Genomic DNA, 15,694 nt, shown 5'->3' with positions numbered 1-15,694 from the left:
ACATGGCCAAATATTAAATCTTCTCCTTAGAGATAAATATGGCCTAAAACTGAACTCTGGTGCTCTAATTAAAACATAACAAATTCATGGAAATTAGTTTTCTTTGCACACAAATTTTGTTATTACAAAACTAACACCTACACAATGGCGTGGCTGGTGTCTGCATAACCAGGGAAGACTGACACTTGTAAATATGCTTATGTGAAATGTAAACATACTTTTGAACAGCACTTCACAGCTTCACAATGCCATTGTGTAGCTGAATGAAGCTGAATGTGAATTAGTCTACAGGGCAGAGAATATTCTATCCACGCTGCAAGTATAAATACACTGGAAATTATACAGGCAAAAAGCTGTAGACATGCTTTGGTTCTCAAACCACATTCCAACTAACCCCCTAAAGTAATGAATGAAATTCCAGTACTGCAGGGAACACAGTACTCCACTTTCCAACACTTGTGTTGGGCAAGTCGACCATTGGCTCATGTGCAGCTGCTCCCAAACATTTCATTTTGTGTGTGTGTGTGTGTGTATATATATATATATATATATATATATATATATATATATATATATATATATATATATATATATATCCCCCCCCCTCTGGTAACTTCCTCACATTACAAATGAAATCTCAAAGAAAAAAAAAATCCTTAAGTCATATAGATAGTAAATTAAATGAATATACGCGTTGAGATTTTCACCCTGGTTCCCACCATAACTGTACCACTGTAAAGAAATAAAGTTATGACTTGACTAAGCTTTTCAACAAATTAACCATTTCACATCCAGCTGCTTGCTGACATGTCAACGATAGAAAAATGAGTGTAATTTCCTCAAGCGGAAAGTCTTGGTTCTTAATTAGTGAACTTAGGTGTGGAAGAATTGAAGCTTGGATCAGTATCTCCAGCTCAGTAATTTGGGCATAAACAATTCATTTCAAATCAATTCTTTCTGTTGGCCAATTCCATTATCAAGCCCAGGCAAATGTCAACATTTTAATCCTTATTTGATGAACAAAATAAGAAAAGGTACTTCTTATTTGATCAGTCAACAGACATTATTTAAACAGAATATTTTATTGGTTCAGCAGACTGAAAAAGTGATTTGGGGAGGGGGGGATTTTAATCCGCAACTGTTTGCAACACACAGCCAATATTAAAATGGATGCTCTGTACCATACTTTCCCTATCTTTTCAAACACTGTTAAAATCAATACTGGGCCAGGAACAGATAACGAATACGTGATTTCTTCTTTAAACCAGTGTTTCTTTGTGTCCTGCAGAGGCACATTTGCACATCCACAATAATATGCACAAGAAATACACATATGAAGGGTTAAAAAAGGGAAAGAATAAAATGACAAACAATTTAAAAAAGAAAAAAGTAACTACAAAACAGTTAATCCATGTAGCACATTACAGAATGATACAGAAAACACACCGACAGACACAGTACTGCTAAAAGTCGCTTGTCTTTTTTTTTTTCCTTTTATACTTGGACAGATCAGCTGGTGCAATATCTTTAAAGCTGGAAGGGTAAAAGCTATACAGTTGTCTCCCTAAAGTTGGGTAGAAGTAGGGATAGAGGAACAGGAGTGAGAGAACAAAGACTATTTACATTTTTTTTGTGTGTGTGTGTAGGTTAGGATCTTCCACATGGTCGGTACACGAACAATGCAAAACAAACCACGAGTCATGGTGGGTAGGCGTGGCAAAAGCATACGGCAGAAATGATAGCAAAATACAGCTGAAGCACAATGCATGGCTCGAAAAAAGTCTGAAATCTCCAAAAAAAGAATTCCCTCCTTTGTCTTTCAAGGCTTTTCAAAGCTTGGCCAACACGAACTTCACACACTGGAGAATCTCCGCTCACTCATCTGCGGTCTCGCCTCCCAGACTTCCGCCGAACCTGCAAAGACAATACTTTTCACTCATGATGACACACAGTCAGCTAAAACAATGCTAAACAATGTAGGGTTTTGGCATTTAACAGTCCAAAGAAAAATATTTCAAGGAAATGTCTTTAAAAAGTGTGTTACTTATTGACCACTGGGGAATAACTCTTTGGACTGAAAAAAAAAATCAGTCAGTGGTGTCACATAAATAAGGCTTACTTTAGGTGAGGACTCCTGTACCAGCTCCTCCTCTGCCTCTTCCTCACTCTGTTGGGACGTCTCCATCTCCTCCTCAGACACTTCCTCTTGGCTAACTACTGCTCTGGGTTTTGCGGCACTGTAAAAATTAATAATACAGATCAGATAAAGGGGCATTACCTGTATTTAAAAGAAAAATAGAAAGAGAAAATAGGGAGAAAGAAAGAGAAAATGGGGAAGTTAGCTTTACCCTGGTCTTCTAGCTGCCGTTTGAGACTTTGGAGGTCGCCCTCTTCTTTTCTGTGGGGTTGGCTCAACTGAATCACTAGCTTCTACTACTTCCGCTCTGCAAGTAATTTTACAAAACAAACATCCAACATCAGTTTATACATTCATCTGATCAAAAATACCAAGTTTGACTAATCAATAAATAAATCAACCTACACAAGTACAGATTTTTTTTTAACTTGTCCTATTCTGCAAAATAACTGTATTTTTGCAGTCTTTTTCTATTATGACTTATTTGTTTACTAGTGTATGACATGCTACTGTACCATGAACTTTCATACCATGCATTAACCTCTATTTGGCTTGAAAAATAGATAATAAACAAAAACAAACGCAAAGATCCTGTAACTGACCTCGGTTTGCGGCCTCGTCTGCCTTTAGGCTTCACTTCCATATTCTCACTGCCTGCGTCTTCTTCCTCTTCTTCCTCCTCTACTTCCTGTTCTTCATCATTTTCCTCTTCCGGAGACGGTGCAGCCTTCCTGCGTCCTCTCCTTCCTTTGCTTGGAGTTTCGTCCTTGGTAGCAGATTTTGGAGGTCGTCCTCTGCGGCCTCTCTTGGGCGGACTGTTCTGTTCATCCTCTGTTTCCATGGTAGCCTCAGCCATGCTGCTGTCCTCGCCCCACTGCTCTTCCGTGTCGTCTACACTGGTGTTAGCCGCTTTTTTGCGGCCGCGTTTGGGTTTCGTCTCCTGGACCTTGTCCTCTTGGCTGGAGGCAGCTCCTCGCTTACGCCCCCTGCTGGGCTTTTCTGCCTCAGAGGGACTCTTCATAGAGATGTCCTCATTCTCGCTGTGGTCCACCTCTGATGCGTCCAATCTGAGAAAGCAAGAATGAGAGATTGAATCAAATTTGGGTTCAATCACAAATTCTGGTTTTTGCAGCTTTGGCTGTGTTTATAGCATACAATTCTGTTTTTATGTTATAGGCTTATAGATAAAAATGGAGCTCCACTGTGGGCACAGTGTAAGAAAGACTTGAATAAATAGTGCTCATGGCAAAAGAAAGAAGTGGAAATCTAGTCACCTACACTAACTTGTCTCTAAATAGCCATTTACCTCTGAACCTGTTGACAAGTAAATTCACCATGTGGATTTTTGTTTCTTAGATATCCAATTACATCAGTCTGGAGCAGTAGTGAATAATGTTATGCTACATATAATCGTTTCACAGCAGAGCTTTCCTATCTCCAAGTGAAGGGCTGGTTCCATACAGAAGTGCTCTTTTGATTTGAGGGAGGCACACTGGAGCTGTAATCATTACAGCCTTGTGATGCAAATGTGTTTAGAGACCTATTCAGCAGGATGTGAATAACACCTATTCACCAATGTCTAGATCTCACAGAAACCAATTCAGACTCAATAATACGGGATGCCAGAGTTTCTTTTCACTTGTGAGCGTAGAAAGCTTTTTTAAGGGAAGGATATAATTACTGTTCTATTTTGTGCTTTCAGATAAAAGGTCAAAAAAAAAAATGTAACAGGCTACAACCCAACACTGGATTTAAGGTCTTGAACTGAGAAATATAACCTCTAATCAGTTTCATGTGTAGTAACAAAATTAGAAACTGTAACCCCTATGACCCCTTGAATTTTTGACTTCAAGGACGAAGATCCAAACATGTGTATGAAAAAAAAAGCACAGTATCTACTCTTACACCTACTCTGAGTGATATTTGTTGTTCTACTATTCTGGTCTCCACTTTTTAGAAAGACAGGCAATCATTTCGCAGCAGACCAACCTTCCTTTGCTGCGACCAGGAGAGCTGGGATTAGAATTGCTGCTGGCGTTGCTGATGGTCTCCATGCGGGAGAGCTTGGTTTGCAGCTTGCCTGTGGCTGATAAAGGTTTGTTCACAGCACCCAGCACATTAGCTGCTTTGGGCTGAAGAAGAAAAAGAGAAGCACTGTTAGAAGAAGCAGCTAAGTGCAGTCCCCATCAATGAGAAAGAAATTAGATACAGATTCTAAATGGATAACAGCTAGATACGTACCTTTCCCGGGGTGAAAAATGACTTCATCTCAGGAGGAAGATAATTTTTTGTGTTGCTGAAATTCTGCAATATAACCCAAGACAAATAGGCTAGATTTAGATGACATACTGAAGGCAAATAACGGCTGAGATTTCCTCTCATTTCCTGTATTTAAATAAAATTTCTATTATCATTAAGCCATCACTTGCTGTTTCCTGAGAGTCATACCTTATCAGGTTGAGTAAAGTAACGCGCAGGCAACACAGGGTCTTTTGGTGACTCCAGACTGTATGTAGTGCTCTTGGAGATAATAATATTCATGGCTACATCACACACTGTGTACAGTTTCTAAAAAGAGAAAGACATGTCGTGAGGATCTATCTGCCATAAGGCAGAACAGGACGTTCCCTATTTTAATGGAAAATATATTTTTCTGTAAAAACTATTATATCCACACAATAATCGGACACTACGAGACTTCCAAAGAAACTGACTGACGTACACTAACAAAGCAAAAAGTTGAAAATAAAACAAAAGGAAAATGAAAAACATGAAAGAGAATTATCCTCTTAGAACCGCTTAGACACCCACCTCGTTTATCTTGGCATCATCAGGGCACTGGCCATCTTTTGTCTGTTTGATGTTCTCTACCATTTTCCTAATGAATGCATGACTGTTGTTCTCATTTTTGGCCATTAGGATCTCCAAAATAAACCACAAAGCCCTTCAGATGTGAAGAGCAGAGAGATAAAGAGAAAGGTAGGGGTAGAAAAGAAAATTTGTCATTTTTTTTTCCCCCACAGATAAAAGCAGAGCTCTTTCCAGAATAAATCTCTGGCCGAATAACCCCCAAAACATTGATTTCTTCTGTGCCTCATAAAGCATGGCTCACACACATAAAGGGTTGAAACTCACTCTTTGATGTCTTTGAGCTGCTCAATATCTTGTACTTTCACATAGTCTGGGTCATGAGCCAGGAGGTGAATGGCATATGGCACCACATATTCTGGCAGGAGAGAGATCAGTTTTTCTGCAATACAGAGATATGATGATGACTTTTTTTATTCACAAGAAATAATCAGACCTTTTCAAGTTTGAACAGAAGGACTTCGTCTGCTCAAAAAGCACATCTAAATGATGGGAATCGTCATTTCTTGTAAGGCTTGTAGTGTATCTTCTTACTGTGCCACATTATGACAATCCTATTAGTTTAAATCAAATTAACATGACAAAATTAAATGGTATGAATTAATGACAACCATAGAAGATGAAGAGGGCTAATAATCAGCCAAGTAATTCAATTTGGCTGGAAAAACATACCAAAGCAATTCCCCACTGATCATGCTCTTTAAACACAATGAAAACAGGGTCCAAGTTTATCTTCACATTTATCTGAACATAATACAATGAACAATGGACTACGTCAGTAGTATCCCATTCCTGGTGCTTCAGTGCTTTTTCCTTGAACAATTGTCTGTTTTACAACATATTTGAATCTAATCATTTCAGCTAACAAAAAGACAGACTGTACAGAAGGTGTTTAAATTAATAAATTTAGATAATTTAACATGAGCTATGCCTCGACCAGGACTGTGAAATACTGAGCAACTTGGTAAATGGAAATGGAAAAAAAGGGGTGTACATGCCCTCACCGCTGACTGCGGCATGCTGCTTGAGGTACTCCCTGCGTAGGTTGATGTTCTTAACCAAGCATTGGCGAGCGTGAGCCCTGCGCTCCTTCACCGGGTCTTTGGCACACAGAGCGAACACTGCCAGGTACTCCAGTGGCAGCCGCAACCGACACAAGCCTTTATGCAGCTTCTGAGCGAAGGCCTGTCGTACTTGGTAACACTCATCCTTAGGAAAGAGGGAGGCACCATAATGGCATAACGAACAAACAGGTGAATGAATTAATAAAGATCGAATAGAGTAATATTTCTGTGATTAGATTTAACATAATTAAAACACTAATCTTTGCAAGTGGACTAGCATGTTTTATGACGTCTCCCTATGATGACTAGAATATTTAAGTCACAATAGGATTTAACATTAAGGTTTGTTGTACACTATATAGTTATATAACATGGCAATATATTAAAATGTATTACCTTTAAATGCAAATCATACCTAAAGAACACTTGTAATTCATTTTTACATCACCACAATAATTTAATAGGGAGGGAAAAGGTTGGTTTCCTACCCTCCTCCAGAAGTTACATAGTGCAGTTTCTGCACTATGAGCCCAGTATAGTAATGACAGAGGCTCTATTCTACCTTTTACAGGTTAGGGACAGTTAAACAGTTAAAATGTATGTAGTATTCCTTTAAATTCTGCTTTTTAATTTAAAATCTTACCATTCAATTAATATAAAATCAATCCTTTATCACTGAAACTAAACATATGTATTTTTTCACTTCACCCTTCTATTTACAATATGAGAGCACAACCCTTTCTTCCGATAATCTTTTAAATTGAAAGTGCTGGCAAGCAAATACCCTGGAGTGCACCCAAGCGTCACCATATACTCGTAGTAGCAGTAGGATTGAAAGTATACTGCTGTAAATCTTTAACATTGAGGTCATCATGCTTCATTTAATGTCATTAAAACAGAAGCGGCCAGCCAATAAAGATGAGCTAAGATCAGTCTTGTAATGAAGCAGAGGGAATTAAGAGTACAGGCCAGAAGTCTTACATTTATGACCAGTGCACAGAGCTGATACTGCTCCAGGGTGATGATCTCATGGTAGCAGGGCTCCTGAGCCAAACGCAGTACTGCACAGCCTGCCGCAAGGCGGAGCCGTGACATATCCGGCTTCCTAAACACAAGAGGAATATACATCAGGATAAAATCTCAGAAAACAAATGATCAAATATACATAGTTTTGTCCCATTTTATGCAAAACGTAATTAAATATTAGAACAAACACTAGTCACCATTTAGTAAGTTACTTCTTGTATTTACATTCTAATAACTGCATGTATTTATCCACTGCACTGTGGTGGTTGAGAGTATCTTTCTGTCTTTTAACCTGCTGTGTGTGTGTGTGTTTACACCGCTATCTGTGTGTGCATGTACTGAGTGTTGCCTATATTTTAAATTAGTTTTCACCATGGAGAAATGTAATCCCAGAAACGGTTCTCTGCAGAAACTGTGAAAAATATCCTCACGGCAGACATAGTTGTGTATTTACAGGCATCAGTGCATATGCACAAGCACAAAAAATGCACAAGCTATTGGTTGCAATATCAGTAACAACAGTAAATAAAAAAAATCCACATATGGGCAAATAATACATCAGCCACCGATATATCGTGCAAAGCTAAAAACTATTAGGTTGTAATTTAAACAACCTCAAGTTGAAGCCTAGAAATCCATCCATCCATTATCTGTAACCGCTTATCCAATTTAGGGTCGCAGTGGGTCCAGAGCCTACCTGGAATCATTGGGCACAAGGCGGGAATACACCCTGGAGGGTACGCCAGTCCTTCACAGGGCAACACAGACACACACACATTCACTCACACACTCACACCTACGGACACTTTCGAGTCGCCAATCCACCTGCAACGTGTGTTTTTGGACTGTGGGAGGAAACCGAAGCACCCGGAGGAAACCCACGCGGGGAGAACACACCAACTCCTCACAGACAGTCACCCGGAGCGGGAATCGAACCCACAACCTCCAGGCCCCTGGAGCTGTGTGACTGCGACACTACCTGCTGCGCCACCGTGCCGCCCCTTGAAGCCTAGAAATGGTTCTACAAAAATGCAGGAAGACATATAGAGCTCAATGTGTTAATACTCATTTCTGTTTAGTTTCTCTAAGTAACAAATACAAATACTCCCAAATAAATGTGTTACCTTTTTTCAAATGGACTGAACTGTACTGTATCTCCATCATATAAAGCACTAGACCAGTAGCAAGCTATTAGTCAAAGTAGGCCATTCATTACATCTGAGCCAAGATTTCTGGACACTCACCCCATCTTGCCCTGTTCAGTCAGGTCACCATCACTGCTCAGTATGGCAGTGAGCATCCTTAGCGTGGAGTTACCAGACTTGCTCTGATTATTCTTCACCCCGAGCAGCCATCGCACCATAAGCTTAATCCCCTGGATCTACAACAGAAAACAAGGAGAATTTGTATGCATGTTTATGTGCGCACCCTGTTAAGGGATTTGAGACAGCACTTTTCTTGCTGTTCCGAGCTACTTGAGAAAAACACCTAGTTAAGATTTTTTACATTAAAAAAAAAAAAGTGCCAACACATTGGTTTTGTCTAAAAAATAATGTTTTTGCTATTTTCCAACGGACATATTGAAATGCCTCTTGCCCAAATGTGGTTTAAACCCTTAAAATACATGAGTGCACGGTAAAATATACTCGTTTGTATTAAACATTTTGAAAACAGTCACCATATATTCTGTTGTGTTTATAGGAATATACCTTATATAAGATATTAGTTTACAGTTAGAGCAAAAAAAAAAAAAAAAAAAAAAAAAAAAAAAAAAAAAAAAAAAAATTGATCAATGTCACTCAGCAGTGCTCTGGCAGAAGTACAACTTACCGCTAGACAAGAATAATACACCCAAGGTAATAAGTACCTCTCACATTTTGACATGGAAAATGAGCACAATCCAAACATGCAATGAAATGAAAACAACAGTAAAGTTCAACAGATAATGCATAAGACAGTGCTTGCATCCAGAAGCACGTCATGAAGTGATAGTGTGCCCCAACCTTAGCCAGTGTTTCAGGGGAAACTTCGTCATCTGGAACCCAGAGCTTAGTGGTTTTCTTGCCAGGAATCTTTGAGAGAGACAAAGGGGGAAAAAAACATTAAAAAAAACAACGCCTGATAAGTATCAGATGGCATTCTGGAGCTTCATCTGTTGTGCTAGATGCAGGGCTAAGTGTGTTTTTTTGTTCTTTAGTGGCCTGTTATAGGGACGCAGGGATAATCTTATATCTCACAAGCACAGCTGTCTGGCAAGCAGCCAAGCATCCAATACAACATACTGTAGTTAAGGAGCTTAAGAAGCAACTTGCAGAATATCTGCGCATACCTTACTAAGGTATTTTGTCATCCAAAGGCATAAATGGTTAGAAGTTAAAATTCACAAGGTGCATTATTAATTAGTGTCAGACAGAAACATATGTATTTACATCCTGATTTTTACACCCCATCCGTTTATCAGTGTCAGCAAGAAGACTGCTGAAAAGACAGCACCTTGCTTAAAGGCTAAGCACCAGCTATATGAAAGTGTCAAACAAATAAATACAGTGGAATTTGAGTTCCTAACTTGTGTTTATTGATAGTCAGAAAATGTTATTTCTTACTAATTCAAGGAACAAGGTTTAAAAAAGACCATTGGTCGTGCACGGTGTCGGATGAATTCAAGTTCAACTTCAATCACATTTACAATAGCAATATGTATCAGCAGGGTTACGATATGTTGAGTTACCAAAATAGTCAAATGTTTTTGTACAAAATCTCCCACTGACCCACAATTAAAAAAATTTAAAAAAAAGCCCAAAGACATTCCAAAGTAGGATAACGTCTCGAAAACATACATGAACATAATTCAATTCTTACAGCATCAAAGTTTTATCAACATTAGACTGCTGTGTTTTGCTTTGCTCTACTCACCCTGTCATTCATTAGCAGGTCTTTGACAATGAAGTTTGCCACAAGGGATTTGAGAGGTCCAGCAAACTGCTCCGGAGCCAGCATGGCCAGGTGGCCCAATGTGGTGAGAGGAGTTATGAGCTGCTCCATGTTTTCTGTGTCCAGACTCTTATGGAGGGGCTACAACCAAAAAGACTTAGTCAGGGTGTAAAAATAAAATAATTTTTTTATTTTCTATCACAACTCTAGGACAATATACAGAATCTGATCTCAGGTCATGTGTAAAACTTCAAAAATGTATGACTGCAGGCCCCTAAACAAGGCCTTCAAGGGGGCCATTTTGAAGAGGTCACAAAATGCATAGACTGTGGAATAGCCACATTCATAAATGAACTGGGTAGGCTAGATCACATAAGTAATGCTGTTGAGGGGCACCTTACCTCAAATATCTGTGCAAAGTGTGTGTCTCTGTTGGAGAACATAGCATGAATACAGCGGATGGCATACTTTGCTTGGCGAGGAGGGCCCTTTTTGGCCTTCTGCTGGAGCACTGGCAAAAGAATCCTAAGAGGAAAAAGCAGCTAAAATAAGCTAAAGTGGCCTGCATGGACCTATTAAAATAACTCCTACTAATATATAACTCTACAGCAACTAAGATTAAAAGGAAAACATATCCTTAAGTGTTTAAATAGCATTCAATTACAAAAAGACGTGATTATAGTATGAACAATAAAAATCATTCCAATCTATTCCTTAACCATTGGAAAGGCAATATCGTTTTGCAGGCAGCACACAGCTAGTGGGAGTCTGGCATTTCACTTACGATTTAATGTGTGGGAAGCTCTCTTCTAGTTTACTGCCAGTGTTCTTGAAAATCTGCAGCGCTGCCTCAGCCACCTTCTCGTCGTCCATCTTCAAACAGCCAAGTAGTGACTCAAACGTCTCAGCAGAGTGGAAGGACACTGGGTGCGTGAAGGACAGAACCTGGAGGCATGCACAGTATATACTTTAGAACATTTATTAAAATAAATACATCATGTGTATGTTTTGTGCAGTCAAGGATTTGAATGAATATTCAGCATGTGTTTATCTGAAGACACAGTGGCGTTGTGCGTCCTAAATGACGTACGCAGTAAAATTAATTTAAGGATGGATCACCTAGTACAACTGACAGCCACATAATTACTTTCTTGTGGTTAAAAATGGAAGCTGGAAACAAATGAAAATTACACGTGCTTGGGCAATATTAATGAGTTTTCCCCTTGACTCAGAGAATCCCTGCCAACACCATCACAAATCAGTGCTAAAATGACTATATTATCATTACCTTTAGAAGCTCCAAGCCAGCTCTAATCGCTTGCTCAGTGGGTACACCTTCATCATCATCATCAGCTGTCCCTTCTATTGACTTATTCACCTGTTTGATAAGTGCACTATAAAGCAAAGGAGAGAGTGGAAAGAGATGGATAGTCAGTTGATGGATAAGAAACTACCCAAGATCTGAGAGATGAAGACGAGTCAGCGGACTGTACCTGATGGACTCTGTGTCAATATGGACCGGAGCAATCCTCTCTAATAAGAATTTCACCATCTCCAGGAAAGGGTTGCTGGGCTGCTTGGGGCTACCCAGTTTTTTCGTGATATCTTTCTGTAGAAAACATCACAGCCCCAAAACAGGGATACATTGAAGTCTTCATAAAATATTGACCAATTCTAAAAATTAATAAAACAAGTCATTTATCTTCCAAAAAGCAATATCCTACAGCATGTCCAACAAAGCAAATATGAGGCTCCCAACTGTGCCCAAATGTCTGATAGACATTTTTAAAATTCAGAACTCTGTTAAGCTACACCATTTCCACTAAAATCCAACCTTCTGAAAGCACAACCAGTTACTTCCGTGTATCAAAGCACGCAAACCCAGGCAAAAGGTAAGACAACAAGCTTAAACCAAGTGAATAAGCATAAAATGTCTCACCACGCAGACCTCAGCCTGCTTGCAGGAGCAGGTGGGGCTGACCAGCGTTTCTAGCTGCTTCCTGATCTTCTCGTCCTCCTCGAGAACTTGTGCCAGCTTCTTCACAAAGTCTTGTGCCTTACCTGGGTCTGGTAAATTCCCTGCAAAAGCCGAAAGATATACAAATTATTTGAGTTATGCAATTCGTATCGTATTACAACGGGAGACCTGTATTTCAGCTTATTCATACCATGCAAGACTTACTTGTGATGACCATGACCTTTGAGAAGACTGCTTTGTTGTAGGAGTCCGACTGAAAGCAGAAGGTTAAGTTAAGAGAGGTGTCATAATATTGATTGACTAAATATGACAGAATCTCAGATTTATGAAAATTGCACATAACCTACTTTGGGCTGTTTCACAAGATCCAAAAGATCTTTGACATGGTGTCTCAGCATGTTCTGGCACTTCCACATCTCATTTAGGGCTCTGAGGCAACAATGTGTTCACTCAACATCAGCATTTTAAATCTGCTTTAAACTTTACACCAGGGTATAACATTTAGAATTCTTGTAGGCTATTAATTTATTAACACAGTCGGTAAAAGGCTCAAATGCAGTGGAGGGAGACTGTAACTAGGTAAATGATCGAAATGGGCTTACTTTACTGCATTAGAATCCAACGTTGCATACAGGTAATACAGACACTTCATTCGTTCTGTGGTCTCTAGGTTGTGAGGCACCATGTACTGTGCAAAAATTCGTTCCACAAGCAACCTGCCAGAAAAGAAAAAAAAAAAAAAAAAAAAAAAAAAAAAAAAAAAGTGTTCAAATTGTTCACTGACATCATACAGCATGAGAGATGAATAAGATTACATATGAAGTAACCATAAAAACAGCATAAAACTAATTTTCTGCATTTGTATACAACTGCAACCTTTGTTTATTTGAACAGGAATTCTAAACTATTATGCATTAGTTTACCATTATAGGGTAAGAAATTAAAAATCCTTTTGTTGCCAATTTTTTTCATTTCTTGAACCACACTATAAAGCACATCACCAATTCTCAAAGCGCAAGGACCGATTACCAGGAATTGAACCATGACATGCAGAGAAAAACCTAATAATCTAAAATAATTATATTATTATTAACAGAATTATAAAGCAGCTACAGAACAAACGGACATTAACATAGCATTAATATTAATTACGTATCATTACATTTACTTGATGGCTAAGAAGCATAAATGATGGAAATAGCAGCATCTTTTCTCCCTGGTTATTTCTGATGCCTCTTCCTCTCTGCAGTGAGTCTAGATTCTGAAGCGAATCAACATCAGTGCGCAGATTCCTGATGCTATCACTGTATTCTCTCTCCTTTATGATTGCTCACTGTGCTCTCACTTCATCTATATTCCCTTCCACTCAGACACTGCACAGTGCAGCTCCATAAAGAGAAAGTTAAAGTATAGTTAAAGCAGAACTAATTCCCCCAGAGCAATCAGAGTCTCTGGGGAAAAATGTTTAAAACAATCTATATAATAATCTACATAAAAACCTGGAACCTATGTATTATACTCCAGTGTTTATTAAACATTCATAAATACCGCCCCTGTATATTCCAACAAAATATTTCTACAGCAAATATATATCTTAATATAAACCCAAATATACTGGTTTGGCAATATAATTACGGAAAAAAGTTCACAGGGAATATTGTGAATGTTTTATATATTTTTCTACAAAGAGAGAGTACTCTCACTGTCCGAAATATATCCAAAATAGTAACTTTAAAGCACAAGGAATACCATCTCATCTTTCAAAAATCTGGAAATCAGTGTAAAAAAAGATTACTACAAGTCATTTTGGAGCATTTCTATTGGTCCATTCATCATGAGCTGCTATGTTCAAATGATGTAGTAAAACAAAAATCAACAAAAATGGAGATCCATGTTTTTCTATGGACAGCGTCGATATATAGAACATATGTATCATTTTTAAACATATAATTGTGTAAAATATGACACTAAAGTTGATCAAATCATCAATCCTCAAAGAACGACATATTGTGACCAACATCATGCATCATGAAAAAGTCCATAATATCATACATTTTTAAAGTATATTTCCACGTTATTTATCCCTAGCTTTAATCAAGTGTACATGTTATCATACACATCATACAGACTACATTCCATTTTTATAAATGTCGTCCATCACACAGGACTATCAAAATAAATCTCAAAGCTATTTTTTTCCATTGACACAGTGTTCTTTTTTCATACATAGGCTTGTTATATTTTGCATTTTGATTTTGTTTTTAAAATTAATTTAAATTTGCACATAAAATTGACTGGCTACAGTGCAATATACGTCGTCATTAGTGCAGTTACATAGTTCCTCATTTACCCAGAAGTAAACATGTCTAGTAGGATATTTCAATGACAATTACTATGTACAGTGATCCCTCATTTTTTGCGGGGGATGCGTTCCAAGACCACCTGTGAAAAACAAATTTCCGCGAAGTAGAGGAAAGATATTTATTTTATGTATTTAACAAGTATTTGGACTTTTAAAACCCTCCCTGTACCGTTAACACCCCACCATTTGCATTTAACAGTCGTTCTATAATGTTTTTCAGCTGGAACGTAAATGTAAATGATATATTTTGTCACCTACAGGCCTAGTCTAATACATGTAAATATTAATGAAATATTTTGGCTATTCATCTTTCACGGTTTTCCTAGATTTTCCCTCAATACCCACGATGTAGCGGCCATAAACCCCCTTGAAAAAACCTGTGAAGTAGAGAATCTGCGAAAGATGAACCGCGAAATAGCGAGGGATTACTGTAGTTTTATACCTTTGGGAACCTGAGAAGGATTTTTGAGAGTCAAAGTACAAAACATCTGAGCAAAAGCCAGGTTCTTCATTACTAGCTATTGCTAAACATAACAGAAAATTCCACATTTAAGGATGCTACCAATTGCACATAAAAATAACTGGTATCATAAAACGCCAAAAGAGTGTGTTTTAAACTACAATAATACATTAATAAACCTTAAAACCTATTTTTATATCTGATGTGATAGTGAGTTAAGGCAACACTGAGAAACACACAGAGAAATCCAAGAGGAGCTGAGAGAGAAAAACAGACGAACCTGTGCCACTGTGTAAACAAAATGTTTAATAGCTGCATGGCTATGACAACACTTGCATTTTGCTGGGTTTTCCCAGGACAGCCCTGGAGAGCCCCTTATCCAATCCCAGAGAATATTCAGGGCAATCCACCAGAGAAAACTCATTTTGACCGCTTGTGTCTGCAATCTCATACGTTTGGACATTACTCAAAGCTTATGAACATAGATGAGGTTGAGGGTGCTGAACGCTAAAAGGGAAAGAGTCATCATCTTGCACAGGTTTACTCACCGGTCGTCTATGCTGTTCTGATAGTAGATGTGCAGCAATTTATCTTTAATCCAGGAAATCTGTTTGGAAGCTTCTTTGCCTGCTTCTGCCTGCAGGGCGTACTTCTTGTAGATCTGTGCAAGGCCCATCATGGCTTCCTTCCGCACCCTCCACTGCAACAGAAAACGTTCAGTAATAAAAACATTTATTGTGGGAGAACCATGTAGTGTTGCAAAAAAATCTTTTTGTGAATGACTTTCAAAGCAAAACCAATCTATTACGGAAAAAAAAATTACGACATTTATTTTGTTGATTAATATTACCACATTTAATAACATACA

General features: G+C 38.4%; 1 protein-coding gene across 2 annotated transcripts in view; it reads right to left on the bottom strand.

Annotated features, from left to right (window-relative positions):
* Positions 1–1,076: 1,076 nt before the first annotated feature.
* The window catches only part of pds5b (PDS5 cohesin associated factor B), a 28,623-nt gene continuing 14,005 nt past the window's right edge, over positions 1,077–15,694 (bottom strand). Inside the window, exons 12-34 of one of the 2 annotated variants that reach the window (XM_066660695.1) lie at positions 15,375–15,526; positions 12,607–12,720; positions 12,352–12,433; positions 12,209–12,257; positions 11,966–12,105; positions 11,520–11,635; positions 11,315–11,420; positions 10,811–10,971; positions 10,428–10,551; positions 10,009–10,167; positions 9,099–9,167; positions 8,340–8,476; positions 7,051–7,174; positions 6,004–6,214; positions 5,273–5,387; positions 4,949–5,081; positions 4,586–4,705; positions 4,379–4,441; positions 4,127–4,269; positions 2,740–3,204; positions 2,349–2,444; positions 2,120–2,237; positions 1,077–1,914 (exon numbers count right to left, since the gene is read on the bottom strand). In XM_066660695.1, coding sequence (XP_066516792.1) covers positions 1,879–1,914; positions 2,120–2,237; positions 2,349–2,444; positions 2,740–3,204; positions 4,127–4,269; positions 4,379–4,441; positions 4,586–4,705; positions 4,949–5,081; positions 5,273–5,387; positions 6,004–6,214; positions 7,051–7,174; positions 8,340–8,476; positions 9,099–9,167; positions 10,009–10,167; positions 10,428–10,551; positions 10,811–10,971; positions 11,315–11,420; positions 11,520–11,635; positions 11,966–12,105; positions 12,209–12,257; positions 12,352–12,433; positions 12,607–12,720; positions 15,375–15,526 — 3,033 coding nt within the window. In that variant the 3' untranslated portion in view covers positions 1,077–1,878. The remainder of the gene's footprint in view (positions 1,915–2,119; positions 2,238–2,348; positions 2,445–2,739; positions 3,205–4,126; positions 4,270–4,378; positions 4,442–4,585; positions 4,706–4,948; positions 5,082–5,272; positions 5,388–6,003; positions 6,215–7,050; positions 7,175–8,339; positions 8,477–9,098; positions 9,168–10,008; positions 10,168–10,427; positions 10,552–10,810; positions 10,972–11,314; positions 11,421–11,519; positions 11,636–11,965; positions 12,106–12,208; positions 12,258–12,351; positions 12,434–12,606; positions 12,721–15,374; positions 15,527–15,694) is intronic. The other variant, XM_066660705.1, reaches the window with a different exon arrangement.

This window comes from Hoplias malabaricus, chromosome 1 (genome assembly GCF_029633855.1).
Source record: "Hoplias malabaricus isolate fHopMal1 chromosome 1, fHopMal1.hap1, whole genome shotgun sequence".
Lineage (NCBI taxonomy): Eukaryota > Metazoa > Chordata > Actinopteri > Characiformes > Erythrinidae > Hoplias > Hoplias malabaricus.
The sequence above is the reverse complement of the archived record's forward strand: the minus strand, read 5'-3'. Positions and strand labels throughout refer to the sequence as shown.